This window comes from Polypterus senegalus, chromosome 7, assembly GCF_016835505.1.
Source record: "Polypterus senegalus isolate Bchr_013 chromosome 7, ASM1683550v1, whole genome shotgun sequence".
Taxonomy (NCBI): domain Eukaryota; kingdom Metazoa; phylum Chordata; class Cladistia; order Polypteriformes; family Polypteridae; genus Polypterus; species Polypterus senegalus.
The window spans coordinates 11238518-11258236 of NC_053160.1; the positions used below are offsets into that span (position 1 = coordinate 11238518).

Below are 19719 nucleotides of genomic sequence, written 5' to 3' on the forward strand. Positions count from 1 at the left end.
GACTTGTCTGTTATTGTATTTACCGTGACAGAATGGAAAAAAAAGACAAAAAAAATGGGGCCAAGATTGCAACTGAACTCTGTGCACCTGTAAAGCCTTCACATGGGCACTGGCTCTGTCAGACAGCATGTTACTGGCCGTCAGAGAAAGATGTGATCTCTCGATACTTTGGAAAAGTTAAAACTGTGCTGAAAAGTTGTTATACAGCTGTCTAATGACTTGCGTCTTAAACAAACCTAATACTGGAAACAGCAGACAGTTGAAACAAATAGAATGGTCCGGAAAGTCGTTTCAGAACTGAAATTGAAAACATTCTGTCCAAAAAACACAAAATACTTAAAGAACATTAAACTTACATCAATCACCTTAAGAAAATACAGATTGAAACAAGATTTTGTAGTGTGTGATTGGCAAGCAAGTACATCCAATAAAACTGGCCATTAGAAAATACTTATATTTTTATACCATATTTTAAACCATTTGACGTGGAGAGAGCCCAATTCCCAATCAAATAAAAGAAAACCTCCATAATTTTAGTATAATATGATTTACAGTATACCTTAGAGCAGCGCTTCCCGATTGGGGGTGCTCGCACCGAGCAACAGATTGCTGGGGGTGCCAGAATCCATCGAGGAAGAAAAATTAAAAAACATTACTTGTACAAAATCTTAATTTATCTATCTATTCCTAAATAATTAAATGTGCAGGCTATTTCGTATCAGTGCAATACGCTGCTTGTTAAAAACGGAGGACTTCTGCTCTTACGTGCACTTAGTGCTGCGTGGGTATTATTAACTATCGTATCTATTCATGTTCTACTTAAATTTTAAATATAAGTAAGTTTTATTTAGTCGACAGAAATATCTTTGGTAGGAATGTAAGTTGAATTTAGTCATCATTGCATAAATTTTTCTTCATCATTGCATAAATTTTTCTTCATCATAGATTTTTAAAGACTAAATTCAACTTACATTCCTACTAAAGATATTTCTGTTGACTAAATAGAACCTACTTATATCCAAATAGAACTTGAAAAGATATATTTTTTCGAATCTGACAGCGCATTTTAGATCGACTTGACGTGCACCACATCGAGTCCGCGTGGTATTGTGCTGTCGCCTGCCTGCCTCAATAAGTCACCGTCGCTTCTCTCTTACTTTTTAACCATTCATTTAATCATAGCTAGTTGTGAAAAAATTAGAAAATCAAAGGAGAATTACACTGAGTATGGCTTTACCAAAACAATTATTGATGGAGAATAAAGTATCCATTATTCATAAAGCTTCAATTGGTGATCTGTTTTTCTGCATTAACCTCATATTTTTTCATACTTCTCAAACCAAGGGGGTGCGAAATCAGCCTCGTCCGTCACAGGGGATGCGAGGGTAAAATGAATCAGGAAGCGCTGCCTTATAGAGTGTATCATTGTATTCAAATATGCAAAAATCCTCCCAGTACAGCAGATAACCATTCTGGAAGCCATTCATAAGTATTATCTACCTTTAGCAATGATAAATAAACAAAACTAACAAGTAATGAGAACTTTCATTTTTGAATTTTATTTTATCTAACACTTTGAGCCCTTTTCAGTACAAAAAAGGTTTAACATGTTATGTAAGGTTCAGATTCTGCCCACAGATGTGTCCAATCCAACAAAAAAAACTGAATTTTTCCTCAAAAACATGGCCAATTGTTTTTTTTTTTTTTTTATTATTCAAAACAACAGACTGATTACATTCATAATTTATAACTCTTAATCTGTTTTAGAATGGTGTCCTTAGTGTATAGTACATTCACAATGTGCACATTTCCAAGATTCAGCATTTTACAATGTTTTGAAACTCTGTTACACTCATCCTGTATATACTTTAAAAACGAATAAAATTTCATACATGGGTAGATTACATTATACAAAAAAAGGTTAGACATTGGTAGCAATGAATAATATGAAACAACTACACAATGAAGAAAGGTTCACTACAGAGGAAACTTGGCTAGCCGATGTAAGCTGCATTGCCTTATTTCTTTCTAAAATAACTGAAGCACACAATATGTCAGTTTCTACATTTTATCTTATATATAAACCTTTTACTTCAAATGGAGTGGAGTGGGGAGGGGTGGGACGACCATGACTGTAGAAACTGTATACATTTCTAAGATGTCATGCTAATTATTGTGTTTAAAAAAATATCTGACTAGACTGGCTGATAAAACTAAATTAAACAAGATTCGTTAACTATGTATATGGCCACTGCTGGCCAAATCATCTTGTCCAAGCTAATTTCATTAAACCGGTTAATAATCAATGGTTAAGTTAATAAAGCTCTTCTATATAACTTTTCTGAAGAAGTAAAATAAAGATTGTTTTAGCATCGTACCAACAATCATTTATTAATACTGTCAATGTTTACAAAGCCACATAAATAAACAGAATAAACATGGAATATAAAATACAAAATATAACTAAAACATAAAAATTCTTTTCTTGGAGAAAAAAAAAAAAAGGAGAAAAAAAAAAAAAACTAGCAACAATAAGCTTTACCCCTGAGATTACAAACATATTCAAACCTTTAACGCAAATATATGTCAGTTGCTAGTCTGCATTATAGACAAATGTTCTACAGGCAAGTTGAAGGCACATATTATGTCTATATATTATTTATTTATACATATATATATCTATATATCTATGTAAGGCAGTGTTGGTCACTAGACAAACCACTGCAATGTGTAGTGTCAAGGTGAACAACTGTGTCTTTAAATGTTTCTATTACGGCAGCTTGAAAGACTAGAGTTAAGGCCAATTTATTATACATGTGAATTACAAACTGGTAGGCCATTTGCATGAATTAGTGACCCACAGAAAGTAATGTGACATTTTCAGCTTTTAAAAATGTCAGCCCAAAATAAAGAAGTTTTTTGTTATGCTGATTTAAATATCAGACTGTCACAAATGCTATAATGAATACAAATATGACACATCATTATACGGAGCTTGTGTCAACTGTTAACAGACCATGTGAGCAAAGCAGATACAAACTTTGGTTTTTGGGTTGCAAGAAACAATCACTGAGAACAGTACAAAAACACAATTAAAGGAAGGAAAAAAAATTCAGACAAAGAGAAAAAACACAAATAACACAAAATTTTACTGTACAGAGGCCATAATTTATAACTTCAAATTAACATTTTTTTTTATCATCCATTCAAGTTTTCCATTGTACACTTCTCAAGCACAAGTGTGAAACAAAAACAAAACAAACAATATGTTGGTTTCAAGTTTGTCATTCCCATGTGCAATTTCTTTACCAATTTAATGCTACACTTTATAAGACACCAGTTTTACAGTGCTTTTTATTCTAAGCTCTTAAAACTGAAGATCTGATAAGTAACAATATATCATAAATGTAACAGTATCAACAAGTACACCACGGTGTCTTAACCAAACTTTTCTCATTCACTCACTCACTGTCCGTCTCCAAATCTGTGTCGGACCACTCCACAGGAGCCAGTAAGCCTCTTCTTTGGGCATACTCTATAATAGCCATATAACAAAAATAATACTGGTCCCAGGTTTGAATGCTAAATGCACGTTGAGTTCTCATTCTCTTCACTGTTTGGTTGATGTCCACTGTACCGATATCTTCAAGCCTGGACAAACAGATGTCCAGAGTGCAAAACGTACCTATGATGGAACAAAACATAAAACTTACATTACGCTCATTTAAATAAAAAAAAATGGCAGAAAAATAAATGACAGCTAACCAAAAAACAACTTTTACAAGCCACAAGGAAAACATGGTAAACAAAAAGGAATACTAAACATGAAACATGGCAAAACTTAATTTTTCAATACTGATGTACTTTTTTGGTGGAGGGGCATATTTCCCATATGAATCTGTACATGAGCATCTTTTTGACTAGATGACGCTAGAATTCTGCATATATATCTATCAAAGTTTTACTGTCAAATAATGCAAAGAGCACGCGACACGTGTTTCGTCCTAATTCTGGGCTCATCAGGCGTATACACTCACTGGATCCCCTCTCGGGAATCGAACCTCGGTCGTCAGCGTCAGAGGCAAAGCCTCTTACGTTGCACCACGGCATGTAGTTCGTTTATTTGACAGCATGTAGGTCGGGGTAATTACATTCATGGCATTCGTAGTCTGAATCACAATCTGATTGTATGGGTGGTTACCTACCAGGTAACGCAATCTGCTTCTCACAACTGAAAGAGGGCACCGTGGCGGATGTTCGCCGATTTGCAGACCAACCACAAGCGTTATCTGGTAGGTAACAACCCATACAATCAGATTGTGATTCAGATTACAAATGCCATGGAAAAAAAAAAAATATATATATATATATATATAGAGATATATATAGAGATATATATATATATAGATATATATATATATATATATAGATATATATATATATATAGATATATATAGAGATATATAGAGATATATAGAGATATATATATATATATATATATATATATATATAGATATATATATATATATATATATATATATATATATATAGAGATATATATATATATATATATATATATATATATATATATATATATATATATATATATATATATATATATATATAGATATATATATAGATATATATATATATATATATATATATATAGATATATATAGAGATATATATATATATATATATATATATATATATATATATATATAGAGATATATATATATATATATATAGAGATATATATATATATATATATATAGATATATATATATATATATAGAGATATATATATAGAGATATATATATATATAGAGATATATATATATATATATATATATAGAGATATATATATATATATATATAGAGATATATATATAAATAAAATGTATGTGTGTGTGTGTGTATTTTACATATATATGCACATGTGTACGTACACATACATACATAATGCTTTCAATAAATCTGACAAATTTTACCTGTTCTTCCAATTCCTGCACTACAGTGCACAACTATGGGAGGATTCCATTCTGATCCCATGGCCTGGACTGCCACCTCATGATGAGTCTTAACTTGAGCTCTAAAATGCAACATGGCTGAAGCACTCTTTGGAACACCAAAATCAGGCCAGCTCATATAAAGAAAGTGAGAAACATCTCTACTTTCTTTTGCCTATAAGAACCAAAAATTACAAACATTACTTTTTAATAAATATTTAGGAAAAATAAACATACAAATACCAAAATACAAGTATTACATGAGCAAGTATCACAAAGCATGTAATTCAACTATCATGTTTAAACTTCACGTGTTAGGGGGGTTTGCCATGGTATAAACAATTTCCTTTTGAACTCTGCACAAGAAGACTTTGTCAGTACAGTTTTAACAGTCATTTCCCATTTATTTTATTATTAATTTTAATTCCACTTCTGAATCTTAAAAAATAAGGAACAAAATAAAAGTTTTGCAAGGAGAAAAAAAGCAGTCAGTCAAATTATCACTCTTGTATGCTATTATAATTTAATATTACACTTCAGTCAACTATTGCAGCTTATTTTGACATTGACACTTATATATAAAATATCTTAAAATTTACAGAAGGCTCTAAATAAGTACTATGAACAGAACACACTACTTCATATCCTTCAACATCTACTGAACCTGGAACCATCAATAGTTATGACCGATACAGGACAGGCAAATAAGGATGCCTAATCAATAAGACATAGATGTAAAACAGTTCGGTGCTTTAATTTTCCTAGAAAGGCCACTGGTCCAAAACCCTAATCTGCCTATAAGTGCAGTGCTCCTTCAACAAATAAATAATCTATAAAACACAGGGTCCAGTGGACATTAAAAAATAATACTGTAAACAAACATTTCCATAACATGAGGTTAAAACTCAGGCAGGTTTTCCTTTAAAAACATGAGCTTCAGTGCAACACTCTAAAATCCAATACCCGCTGACTGGTGCAGTTAACCATTAATTCATTAACCATTAAACCTGGGTCCCCCATCACCAGTCCTTTGACATACACGGGGGCATGTCACCAAGAATCCCATACCCACTCATCACCTGTCACTAGTCTTTCAGCATCTACGGGAGACACAGCATAACAGACTGCTCCTACTTCCCAGCATCGCTCAATAAGAGCACCCATTACAGCCTCGTCAAGCGCTGGACACAAGCTCCTCGCTCTGGGGCTCACTTCCTCACCACTTGCCTTCATTCCTCACATCACAGGCTTTCCCATTCCTGCTTCTCGCTCTCTCTTTTACTTTCATTAAGCTTTTTTCCTTCATGTCTATTCTTTCATTTCTTTCTCTATTGTTCTCTTTGTCTCCTGCCCAGATTCCCTTTTAAGCTGCTGCCAGGCACAGGTGCCGCAATCACTGACTCCGAGGTGCAAATGAAGCATCTGACCAACCTGCCTGCACCTGCACGTGAATGCGCTATCAGTCAAATATTTCAATAATCCTCAGAATGATGCATGCATGTATTCAAGTAGACTTGTGGCAGCCAGGAGCCCACCCGCCCGGAATTATGTCTCTGTTATATAAAAAAAAATCTTGGGACGAGATAAGACTTTTTCAGAGAGATAATTTCAAGTCCAGCGAGCTGAGACTTTGTGCCAAGAGATTTAACCATGACCATGGTCCACTCACCTCTAATTCATGTGAATGTTATTGTCAGAACTTAAAAAAAGTAACATACTACTCGGGTGAAATAATGGAACAACGAAAAGAGATTGAATTTATGGACATAGGTGATATGACAGAAGTAAGTAGATATTGCTCTGCTTTAAAGTTTTAAGTCGGAGACTTGTAGATTGTCTAATTTGTGTTGCCATCAGGGAAAAGTAGTGTTTTCTTCCCGATCAAGAAGTGTATAAACGAGAAATAAAAGATTTGTTATTTGGTGAAAGTGAAATCCACAAACACTACAGGCAAAATATCCAAATCTGCAAGAATCTATTCGCGTTCACATCATTCAATGCTCAAAACATAGATTTATACGATTCAGGTCCATACGCTATGAGAATATGTGGTCCTGCAACAATTAAAGCTACGACAAGTTTAACTTCAAAGAAACCCCAATTCAGTCAGGTTTATATTTATGATCAAAGAAAAGCGATGCAACATAGAATCGAAAAAGTTAAACGATCGGATGTATTAGAAATTCTACAGCCAATAAAGCATACAAATCCATTGGTCCAAATGTATAGCACTTTACATGAAATTTATCTGAAAAACACAAAGAAGTTTTCCTGGATTTCTACATGAATCTGAAAGATCACGCTCGCATATATAATAAACCAACATGTGACGAATTGTCAGCGATAATAGTTTTGAAAGACGAGTTGACATTCGCGTTTATCCACAATTCGTTGTGAGCGGCAGATCCAGGAAATGATGAGCGCATAGGGACGGCACAGGGCAGAGCCCCCTAGTTTACTTAAATTTAAAAACCGCACAGTATCATGAACCTCTCTCATCACAACTACACTCATTCAAAAAGGAGAAATGACAGTACAGGCAACTTACAAAACAACTGCAAATATGAAGTCAATAAAGTTTTCATCATCGAGCCACAATGAAGCTGCATTTTCTCAGTTACAAAGACACAGAGTTTCAAAGGTTCAGTCCCCTTTGTGCCAACACTTGATCATTATCACAGTCATTGCAAGTAAACTTTACTTCCGCCTGCAGAACAGAGTAGGGCTGGATATTGGTGTGCACAATGCTTGCTCACACGCTACTGTTCAGTCAATTTGTTATATATCTTACTCATTTGTCTTCTAGCATTAATCTTCTTGTATAATAATAACAATAAAAGTACACGATCTTTAATTGCACCTTCATAGACACTCAAAGATAAAACTATAAAGCAGAATAATTAAAAATAAGTGAATAAAATAAACACTTATTAACAACAGAACAATTAAGAAAGATTTTTTATTTATGGCATCGAGAAGGGAAGTCAGAAAAATTCGTTTTGTTTTTTAATTATTATTATTTTAAACGAGGGGGCTTAGACCCCTGCTTGCTTCGCTCGCCCACCCTCCTGGGGCACGTTATGCACCAGCCACTTCGTGTCTCTGCCGCTTGCATTGTGAAAGGGGATGAACGCACGCAAAGGAGATACGGTCAGATCAGTTGCTGCCGAGCTGCGCGTTTGGCTTGTTGCGCTGATCATTTAAAAGCCTGTAGAGCAGCTGTCCTTTTGGGACGTTGAAGTGTCTCCGGGAAAATCACATATCGTCTCCTTCCAAGATTTTTTTTTATAATAGAAAGATAAAGAAACAGCATCAAGAGGGAGAGTATTAAGAGGGACGGTATTCCAAAGTTGAAGAGTTGTTTATGTAAAAGCCCAACCTCAAACAAAAGACAGGTGGACCAATAAGACAACTACCAGAATAAGATCAGTGCAGTGAATGGGCTGATATATAATCTTTCAGAAGAGCTTTTAAATATGTGGGGTCAGACAATGAAGTGCTTTGTGAAGAATCTCAAAATCAATACTGTACTGGGAAGCAATGAAAGGATACAGTACATTAGAGAGTTACAATTGTCTAGACTTGAGGTGAAAATGCATAATATAGTGTTAAGAGTGTGATGGACTAAGATTTAAAACTGAAAAGGTGATTATCAACATGAGACTGAAAAGACAGGGTGCTGTGAAAAACATCAAAGCTTTTAACTTGAGATTGTAAAGGAACGGAAATGTCATTGAATGCAGAATGTGACCTGGGTAGTGCTCTCGACATGCAGTACTGTGACGCCAAAAGTAGTCCTGGGTCTTACTTGAAAAGAAACTTGCCACCTCACATCAGAGAGTCAGAGTCAGGAGGCAGTGGGTGACACTCTTGGAGGAAGGAAGCAGGAAGAAAACTCTTAGATATTGTATTTTGTAATTGATGTTTTGATGGGTGATTGTTGGAAAATTGTGGCCGACAAATATTTTTTATTTGAACCCAGAACTGTATTGGGCATTACTGTGTCTGAGGTTTGGGACTCAGTGGCACCTCCTTGTGGTTACAATGGTTACAAAAGTTCCATTGCATATTTATACGTTTTTTTCTTTTTTCCCCATCTTGTCGTTGAGACATAAAATATGAAACTAGCAAGCAAGCTTGTTTGCAGTGTCCAAAACACACATGGTCCTTATTCCCTGTCACTGCGTTATATTTCATCGGTTGTCAGCAATCACGCACACAGATCCCCCCTCCTATGACAAAAGACGAAATCAAACAAGTCGTGGACTAGTTGGGAGTGAGACACAGGGATTGGCAAACTAGGCAAGTGCACTTCACGGAAATGCGATGCAGTGGTCGAATATTGATCCGTGCCTTCCTCGTTTTTAATGCATGTGTTTGTGACAACAAAAGGCATCTGGAAACAATCCTTTTATCGCATATTCTTGGCACTGTTTTTTCCCGAAGTAAGGAAATGTTTTCCATTTGCTTGTGTGAATTCTCACATAATTAAGGATGTAAAAACAAAACCGACCACATGGCATGCAAAGTTTACTGTGATTTTGTCTTTCAAGAGGAGGGGGTGAAAGGTTGCTGTGCGTGAAGACTAAGTGCTGAGCTACACTTCACAGCTGGTTTTCTTTTAAAATGGCTGAATGTCATAATATTGTTTTTTTTTTTCTTTAAAAATGACATGCATAAACAATTTTACAATGTGTGTGTGTGTGTGTGTGTGTGTAAGATACAATGTGTGCAAGCTGTGCACCGATACTCGAAAACTGGCTTGAAAAATGGACACATTTGGTTATGTTTTTAAGCTTTTCACCCAGGTCCCCATAGCCTTCAATGTAAGGTACCAATGCTGGAAGGTTAAGTTTTTAAAATTACACAATTATACAATTTTCAGAGACAAAGGCATATGGCACGTTTGTAAATAAATAACTTTGTTTAAGGCAATCAAGTCCTTAAAAAACAAGTGTTGTAATCTGAAATGTATTTATTCTTTGGTCACAGTTTGGATAAAGTCCTACTTAGGGAATTTGAACTAAATAAGGGAAAATGCTTCCTTCAAACCCAATGAAAAAGTAACAATCCCAATTAACCTCCACTATGAATAAAACCGCAATCTCCATTAATTAATATAGGAAGTTCAGTCACAGATCTAAAATTATTATGCTTACCTCCTTGTTGTAAACTTTTAAATGAGAGAGCTTGAAGTCTTGAAACATCTCTATACGCATATTTCTAATTAAATACTGCCCATATTCTTCAGCTTTTCCAGCTTCAAGTGGCCAATACTGCCCACACTTTATTCTACCTCGTTCTACAACTCTGCAATGCATTAAAGTGCATTTTGTTAATTCAGGTTTGTGAATTAGGCTGGACTCTACTCAACAATATAAATGGACTTTACAGAAATAACTTACCTTGTTGTCATTACAATAATTAAAACCTTTTGTTCCCATACCATACGCCAGAAGTCTCCAAATGTTTTTGGCAAAGGCCCTATTAATAATAAAAAATATATTCAAACAATCCTTTAATCATATAAATGACTCAGTTGCACTACTTTTCTGACATAGTCAGCAAGAACGGTTTCAATTACAGAACACCACCTAGCAGTGTATTTTGTATTACAAGACATGCTACAGCAAACATTCAAATATTTCTGATTTTCTTGTGCATAGTTCAGCTATCCTAAATTAGATGACTCAAGACAATTAATAAATGAATGAAGAATGTAAAAAAATAATATAAGCATGGTTTTTAAAGTAAGTTAAAAAGTGTACTAAAAAGTAAATAATAAGTCTCTCATATATAACTCATAAAATAAAAGCGTGGGCGCTTTTCATCAATCAATAAAATCTTAGCAAAAGCGCCCACGTTTTTATTTTACAATAGATGTATGAGAGACTTATTATTTACTTTTTAGTACACTTTTTAACTTAATATAAGCATGATTTTTAAAAAGTATTTTTTATATAGATATTACTTTCAACTTTTTAGTCCTGGGTTTGTTTTAGTATAATTTTGTAATCAATATTTTAACACTTCATTTAATATTTCTATCCGTTACTAGCGCCATCTATTGGTGAAATCCTTAACTATTCTTCACATGAAAATTTAATTTCTTAATTAACATGGATTAATTGATTTAGTGAAACTGAATATTGATTCCTGTATTGTCATCAGAAGTGAGTAAGTGTGCAAAATTTCAAGTCATTTGGACAACAGGAAGTGGATTAAATATTGATTACAAAATTTGTGCCAGCCAACAAACAGGTGAAGTTAAAAGAAGCATGGTAATAAAAAGATAAAATTGGATAGAGCTGCTTAAAAAAGGCCATGTAACTTAATATCTTCAATTAAATAAAAACAGAACCTCACCTTGTGTGGCAATATAGGTATTTTTTCTTCTATATCCATCCATAAAACTTGCATTAATATAATCAGAGCTCTGAGGAACAGAATGAAAGAGGGAACAGAAAATTAAGCCAATACAGCCTAGTGAATGTCTGTGCATAATATAAATTGCTAGGAGTGACAAATTCTTAAATGTATTTGCTTAAATTTAAAGCTACTCAAACATACCCATATATTATCTTAGTGGTAAAATACTTAAAGAATTTACCATTAGAAAACTAATTAAAAAAAAAATATTCACATTGACAAACAGCTAATGTAAGTCAACACCAACAGACATATTAAGCAGTATAGATTTTAAAAGTTAAGATATTCAAATCTATCCAAAATTACATTCTACCGTCTTAAAATACACTGAAAACTGTTTTTTCCAAAACCGCACAAGCACATAAAATTTTTGGCCTTACTAATTGACAAATTAAAATAATAAAATCAGCCCTTTAGCTTTGCTTGTACATGTTTGTAACCTCACACTTCAGAAAGTTAAGTCAGACATGTTTACTCAAGATGAAATTTATTATTTGGCACCATCTAGTGGTAAAATGTGAACTAACACATACTTTTTGCATAATATGCAAAAAAGGTTAAGCAGAGCAATAGACATTTGATGCTTCATGCTGTTTTGTCAAATGTAATTTCTCTTATGCACAGTGACATCTGAAGAAAAACTGCAAATTATGTGAAATGGAAATCAATTTTGGATCAAGCAATTCTAATAACTTAATATTGCAAAACAGTTAACATATTTGTCACAAATATATTACTTTGAGGTATTGGCTGCTATATCTCAAACTGGAACAAGATGCAACAAGCTCTGTATTCTTATGAGATACCTCTGGCACTACTACTGTACTCCACTTTGTTATTGGACTTCAGCTCATGGTTTACTTACTGTGGTACAAGTGAGGTCAAACATTATTGGACGACATCAGTTACACAGGAGAATGGAAGCATTAGATCAAAAATATAATTCAAGATAGCAATGGAATATACTACAGAGAACTGAAGAACATATTCAAAACATTTACATATTCATGGAAAATACACATTTCTATATCCTTAAAATCTTTCTTAAATTATTGAGTTTATACTTAGTGTAGTGTAAATGATACATATTTTGTGTGATATGTACCTCATCGTCATCATTCACCGGATTTAATTTAACTCTGGTCTGGTCCAAACAGAGAACATCACTATACCGATTTTTGATTTGATTGCATGTCTTCCTGTGGAGTTAGAAACATAAAAATCAGGTACTGCCATAACCGCAAAATATCACTTCAGTTAATCCAGTATTTATGTATAAAACATATTGATGATTTTCCCAAATAGTACTGTTGTCACAAGTCATAACATCAACATGAACACATTTTCATGATGCTAAAAAACTTGAACTTCGTACAAATATCCTTATACAAACAGTTGAACAAAAAAGACTTTAGCATTAAGCACAAAAAATAACTACAATGGCGTGTAAAAGTATTCACTCCCCTAGAAAAGTCATCACAATATTCCGTATGACAAAACATTTGAACACACTTTTAATGTTAATTCCTACACTGTATCAACACACTTCCAAATCCAAAGTAAACGAGTGAAAAGTAAATGTGAATTTCCCCTTGGGATTAATAAAGTATCTATCTAAACCATTTTCTATTGATATTCAAATAAAGCAGAAGAACTCAAAGGTTAATGTTTGCAGAGGTATTTAAGCTGTACACAGGAATATTTTGCTACAATTACAGCCTTCATTCTTTTGGGATATGTCCCAGTTTTGCACGTTGTTCAAGAGTGATTCTTCTTGGCAGAATTTCTACAGACCCTCTAGACTGGTGGAATGGCTCCTCTGGACATCAGTTTTCAAATAGTGCCACAGATTCTCACTTGGGTTAAGATTAGGGCTTTCATTTGGCCACACCAAAATATTACCCTTTCTGTTTCTGGGTCCCTTGTCATGTTGAAAGATTAATCTTCCAACCTGCCATAGGTTCACAGCTGACTGGAACACTTTCTCCTGCAATGATGTGCAGTATTTGTTCCTTCTACTTCTGACAAGTTTCACAGTCTCAGCAAATGAAAAGCTTCCCATAGCATAATGGTGCCACCGCCGTATTTCACTGTAGGTAAGGTGTTCTTGAGGCAAGAGCAGTGTTAGTTTTATGCTACGCATACCTCTTTGATGTTGGGCAAAAAAGTTCTATTGTAGTCTCATCTAACCATAAAATCTTCTCCCGCATCTTAACTGGATGTTTCTCATGCATTTTCTGCCCTATATGCTTTTATGTGGACCATCATAAGGAATGTTTTTTTTCTTGCTCCCCTCAAGTAGAGGCCCATTTTATGGAAAGTCTCTTGAAATTGTGAACCCCTGCACCTTCACTCCAGTTTCAGCCAAAGAGCATTGCAGACGTGTGAGAGTGATGGTTGGATTTTTAGTCACCTCTCTCTCCGGTTGGCATCTTGCTCTGAAGTTTAGTTTTTAAGGAAGGCCTGTTCTAGTCAGAGTCTGGGTGCGGTGATGAATCTTCCCTTCAATATTTTTTGCAGCCATTTCCTTTCTTGTGCATTTCAATGTTTTTTTTTTCCTCACACCAGCAGGATGCTCCTTTGTCTTCATTATTGCAGTGATTGTCCAACAAAGACTATGGCCCTTACAAAGGGGGCCTTTTATATTCAGAGATGTGCATATCCTTATATATAATTTGAAACTATCCGTATGTATGGTGTTCGCGTCAATACCTCGACTCAATACAAGTTAGAACCATGCAATGGGACTCTGCCTCTGTAGTTCGAACATAACGTGGCAAACGCAGACGCAGTATTGCATGATTGGCTAAGAATGTTCGAATGCTTCAGTGACGCCGCTGGAAAGCCGAGTATACTAAGTCGGTGTTGGTTGGAGCAGATAACAGTAAGTTTGGTTGGTTTTTGGAACTTTGCTTTGCTTTGGTGGGGCGTACTTTCCAGGACTAACATCGTCGACTGACTTAAACCTTTAGACAGCTCCGGAACCGTAAGTAATTTAGAACGTATTGCCATTTGCTTGGTACGTCGAAATCTATCTTTGGGCAGTTCAGTTTTGGCATCCGTCCTTCTGACATCTATTGGCAAACTGAGTAATGACGGCTGGGTAATAACAACGGTCATTGTTTAAATTCTAGCCGATCTCAGATCTAAAATGACCACGCCAACATAATTATTACTCCGACTCTGATTAGAGTCGTAAAATACGGTTTGTTTTGAAAATTTGTTTGCCGGAAAAAATCAAACAAGGTGCGCCGAAGAGCTGAGTTCACATCTCGCAGCACCATTTAAACAGGAAGCTCTTCATTACATCGGCCGAAAAGGTCTATTTTAAGCATAAATCAGTGCCATGATAACAAAATAATTTCCAGGACTAAAAAAAAAAAAAAAAACACCAAATAATTCTTTCCAGAGAAAGTATGGATTTCACAAACATAGAATTTGTAGCCCGATTCGATCAGGCTCCCAGTTGCTAGTTAACTCACTGTGTTTAATTATGCCTGACAAATGGATTGTCACCTTTGTGCCATTTGTGATACATGTGTCATTTGTGCAAATCAGAGCTTTATGGAAACACTTTAGAGTTTTTCATCTTCAGTTAAATTTCGCCCGAAAATGGTTTGACTTTGGAAATGTACTGTTACAGCATAAGAATTTACATTAAAAATACTGAATGGATAAATGTGTACAAAACTTGTGTCATTCAAAAAATTATGACGACTATCAAGGGGACTGAATACATTTACATGCCACTGTAAGCTCCGCTAAGAAATCTGCAATAGAAAAATCAATGTATACCATGCAGAAAAGAAACTTCAAGCATTACAAATAAACAAGCCATTTCCATCACAACCAGCATCCTGAGCTAAAAAGCATAACCACTAGTCAACACAACACAATATGTTGACTAAAATAAGGTTCAAAAATTGAAATGTGCACACAAAATTTCATTTAAAATAAAACACGTTAGGAGATTTTTGGCCTACTTTTACGTTTATAATACAAGCATTGGCTTCCTATTGTTGAAAAGTAGCTTTTTATCTTGGAAGGATTCAATAAAAAAGCAAAAAAATAAATAAATTGCAGTACGTGTTCTATACTGTCTCAGCTCCATAATCTGCAGTGTTACAAGGCCACACTCTTTTTTTTCCTCCCGAAATTTCGGGATTAATTACATTTTGGATAACTGAAACGTCCAAAATGAGAACTTATGATTATACCACACAACCTTTGTTTTCGTGTAAAAAGACAATTCTGGCATACCTTTAGTAAACAAAGCACTTTTCAGACTTGCATTTCAAAGTGCTTAGGTAAAATTATAAATAAATTAATAAATAGTAATAACCCCAGGGATAACTATTAAAAATGTTAAAACCTTGACTTTGAAGCTTCTGGGTTCAAAATAAACACTTATCAAGATAACATGAGAGTGTACATCTCGTACCACATTATCAAATTCCACAAATCTAGTGTCTAATCAATTTCAAATCAATCAAAACAGATACAGAATACACACATGGAGGCAAAGCCAGATCAGACAAACTATATAATCACCGGACAAGCTTTGTGTGTGAATGCAATGTGCTTCTAAATGGATTTTTTTGATGAAAACATGGCAATACCATCATTTTTTTCTCTCCACTTTAAATAGAACAAAATGCTTGGCTTCAACCTCATCTGCGTTTTATGATTTTCATATAATAGCACACACAACTAAAATTAAAAAAAAAAAAGTTTTCTGCATGAAAAAAAGTCTCAAAGTAAAAATGAAAACCAATGCATTCTACCATTAATGCTTCAAATAAAAACAAAATAAAATTGGAATTAATCTACCACTAACTAACAAAAACTTATGTTGGTATTTAAATCAAGGTTACAGGCTCATTACTTAAGCAAAGTGTAATTGCGCTGATGAGGCACTTTATACTGTATTTCCAGAACTATTTTGATGGGACTTCTAAGTGTCTGTCCAAGAAAATCACGTCTCATCTCCTTCCAAGATTTTTTTTTTTTTAATAATAGAGAGATATACTGTATTGAGTCTTCACATCCATTTACTGTAGTTATGTTAAATGCTCTTCTCCATTTGTACAGGTTAATGCATGCATGTGTTTATTAGCTCTTACTGACAAACTTGTACACACTCCAGTGTCAATTTCTAAGAAATGCTCAACAGTGGTGCTGCGAGTTTGGCAGAAATCAGTATTCTGAAGTATTGTCTCAATTACAATTTTATACACTCCTTGACCATAGGAAATTATTTGTGTTATGTTAAAGTAATAAAGTTGAACTCCACTGCACCACAATTTTTGTATGTCCTGTCACCGAACATTACATGATGATTTCCAAACACTGCCATGTGTCTGGAATGTGGTGCGACTTTGGCGTGTTCATGTATTTGCTATATTCTTAATTTGCAAGCACTGTTCCGGGGCAGGTGAACTATTTTAAAATTTTGATAACACAACACTGGTTTAGTAGTACATTGGTTCATACTGATGCTTCATGCATCCAGAAACTCACAAGATGAGTGAGAGTTGGGGCACGTATGTAAGTGGGTCATGTGATGAACTGGCACATATACCTTGTACTCAGTGCTTCCAGGATAAGCTTAAGACGATTACTTTGGATGACATTAAATGGGTTTAAAACGGTTCTAATCCAACAAGGAAGTAGAAGCTTAATTTAATTTAATACTCCTGTGCCTCGCTATGTCCAAAAGAACAACTTTAGTTTTGTAGCATGTCTAAAATTTGGCAATTGGTTGCCAATTGTTATTTGTTGGCCAAGGACAGGCTACTGATGCAACGCCTCTCCAAGATCTCAGTGTCTACTGTAATGCTGCAACCAACATCCAACTGTTCTCATAGAGGAAATTTTCTACCGAACATGATTAAAAACCTATCATCATAAACCTGAACAGACATCCACAAGAATCGATATAGATGCCTATGTCCTTGCTTAATACCTGCAGTTAAACCTTGATTTTACTTCAGATCAGTTCTGTTTATGTGCCAATGAAAGCAATGTGCCAGGGAATATATACATTTGGAAAATGGAAGGAACAATGTGTCTGTGCTGATAATAGCTTGGAAAGCAATTACTGGCAAGGGTCAGGTTCCATCAAGCCTCCATTGTGAGCTGCAAAGCACACCTAATGTTGCTCAGATAGGTTACAGTCCCTACATTGCTTTGAAGTGGATTAACTGGTTTTGTGAATACTATGTTTTTCAGGTTATTTTGAAATAAACTTGGGTTTTCCATTAAGCAGCCAGCAGTGATGCCAATTACTAATACATATGTTTTTATTATATAAAAGAAGAAAAAAAAACAACATTGTATTCCTCTTTCGGTTATTTTAAGTGATGTTTAAGTATATGCTTTTTTTATTTTTTATAAACTTTGGCTACTTGCCCAAAAAAGCACAAAAGGATTCATCTCTCTAGAGCTGGCTTCACATGGGCATTGGGTATTTGGTGCATAACAGCAGAAGGTCGCCTCACCATTTCTAGTAGACACTCATTTGACGACATAAGGTTATGGTTTGGAGTGTAAGGTGTTAAGACATTCCGAAATATATTTGTGTTAACAGTGTTGCAGGGTACTTTAGCTGGCACAGCAACGTCACGGGTTCAGACTCCCAATGGAGACTACACATCCATCCATCCTCCTTTCATTTGGATACTCTGGCAATTCCAATCTGTCCCCTGTGTGAGTGTGGCTTGAACAGATTAAGTGGGTTGGGATGATTTGTTAGCTGTGTTTTTTTTATGTAATGTTTAAAAGCAGCAAAGGGGCTAAGGATTAAACGATTCAGGAACAGATCCAGTTTTCAATCATACCCTCAAATCAGTATTTCCTATATTCAGCTAAAATTACACACAACAAATAATCAAGGCATAATTTGCATTGGCTTGTTGACAGAAAATAACCAATCAAAAAGCTCACAAAGAACTTGTTGTTTATCAACCGAATCCTCATCTAAATAATGATCCTATTTAATGGTAATCATTCACTTTTTGTTTTTCTAAAAATAAATTTAAACACTTTGCTAGTTTTTAAATGCAAAAAAGAACCTCCTGTAATAACATCTTCTCTAATGTGGCTGATCTGAAGAGGGGGAAAAAAAAAAAAAAACACATTTTAACAGATACTATTTCATTCTTGTACAACTACACTCAGTGGGGTCTGCAGTATCTAAATATTTTATTATGAGTATGATTACCCTTTAAAAAGATTACAGACCTTACTTGTGCTGCAAATGTAAATCTGAACAAATCTTGATGACTAATAAAAGACTGATTAAAAAAAGAAGAATTTTTAAAGTTATGCAGATGAGTTTGGCAAGATTATGCTGAGAAATAATTTCAGAGCAGAACACACACTGAAATGCCGGAATTCTCAGTAATTATACTGAAAAGTAACAATGTATGCCTTATTCAACTGTGAAATATGTTAATTATTTCGAAGTAGAGGCTTACTTGGAGTACTCAAATGTTCCAGAAGGTGGCTCTTTCCTAATTTCTTCGTATTCCTGATAAATTCCTTTCTTTTTCTTCTTCTTAACATACTGTACAAGTTCCTGAACATTCATTCCACCACTGTCTGGGATATGGATGGACAATTCAGTCAGAGAAGGTCTGGACTTTTGAGGAAGTGGGGGAACGTTTAGATCCGCAGAGGCATGCTTGTGTAAAGGCGTGTCTGGAGGTGTTTCAGACTGCGGTGGAGGCTTTCGATCGTTTGTGTTGGCACTTGATCCTTTTTCATTGCCTTCATAGTTCATACGGACTACAGACCCATTCCAATGCTGGAAATTGCTCAAACTATTAGGGTTCATATGAAAATTACTAGTCCGATTTTCATGGCAACGATTGTGTGCGTGCTTGGTGTTATCAGTCACTGTCTGATCAGTGCAATTGGAATTCAGTCCATCACTGCTAGGATTTTGATCCAACGTATATGAGTTAAAAAGACTGTCCAAGCAATCTCCATTCTGTTGGCTTTGGCTGGAATTTACACAAGCTTGGATCCAGGCTATATGATTGTACTTTGAAGAGCCTCCAAGATGTTCGGGTAATGATTCCATTGGCACGTGGCTGGTCAATTCATGAGACTTCACAGTGCAGACCTTAAAATGAGAACACACATTTAAATAAGGAACAAAAAATAATCAGAATACAGCTGCAACCAATAAATATGGATAGTTTATAATAAGAAATAATGTAATTTATGCACAAGTTTGTCATTACATGAACAGAGAAAAGTGAAACGAAAGGAAATG

The 19719-nt window shown here is 34.8% G+C and overlaps 1 protein-coding gene across 1 annotated transcript in view; it reads right to left on the reverse strand.

The window, feature by feature from the left end:
- Nucleotides 1-2506: 2506 nt before the first annotated feature.
- The window catches only part of ptpn9b (protein tyrosine phosphatase non-receptor type 9b), a 103305-nt gene continuing 86092 nt past the window's right edge, over nucleotides 2507-19719 (reverse strand). Inside the window, exons 7-13 of the mRNA XM_039758227.1 lie at nucleotides 18917-19566; nucleotides 12544-12637; nucleotides 11376-11445; nucleotides 10415-10493; nucleotides 10169-10319; nucleotides 4992-5184; nucleotides 2507-3685 (exon numbers count right to left, since the gene is read on the reverse strand). Coding sequence (XP_039614161.1) covers nucleotides 3462-3685; nucleotides 4992-5184; nucleotides 10169-10319; nucleotides 10415-10493; nucleotides 11376-11445; nucleotides 12544-12637; nucleotides 18917-19566 — 1461 coding nt within the window. The 3' untranslated portion in view covers nucleotides 2507-3461. The remainder of the gene's footprint in view (nucleotides 3686-4991; nucleotides 5185-10168; nucleotides 10320-10414; nucleotides 10494-11375; nucleotides 11446-12543; nucleotides 12638-18916; nucleotides 19567-19719) is intronic.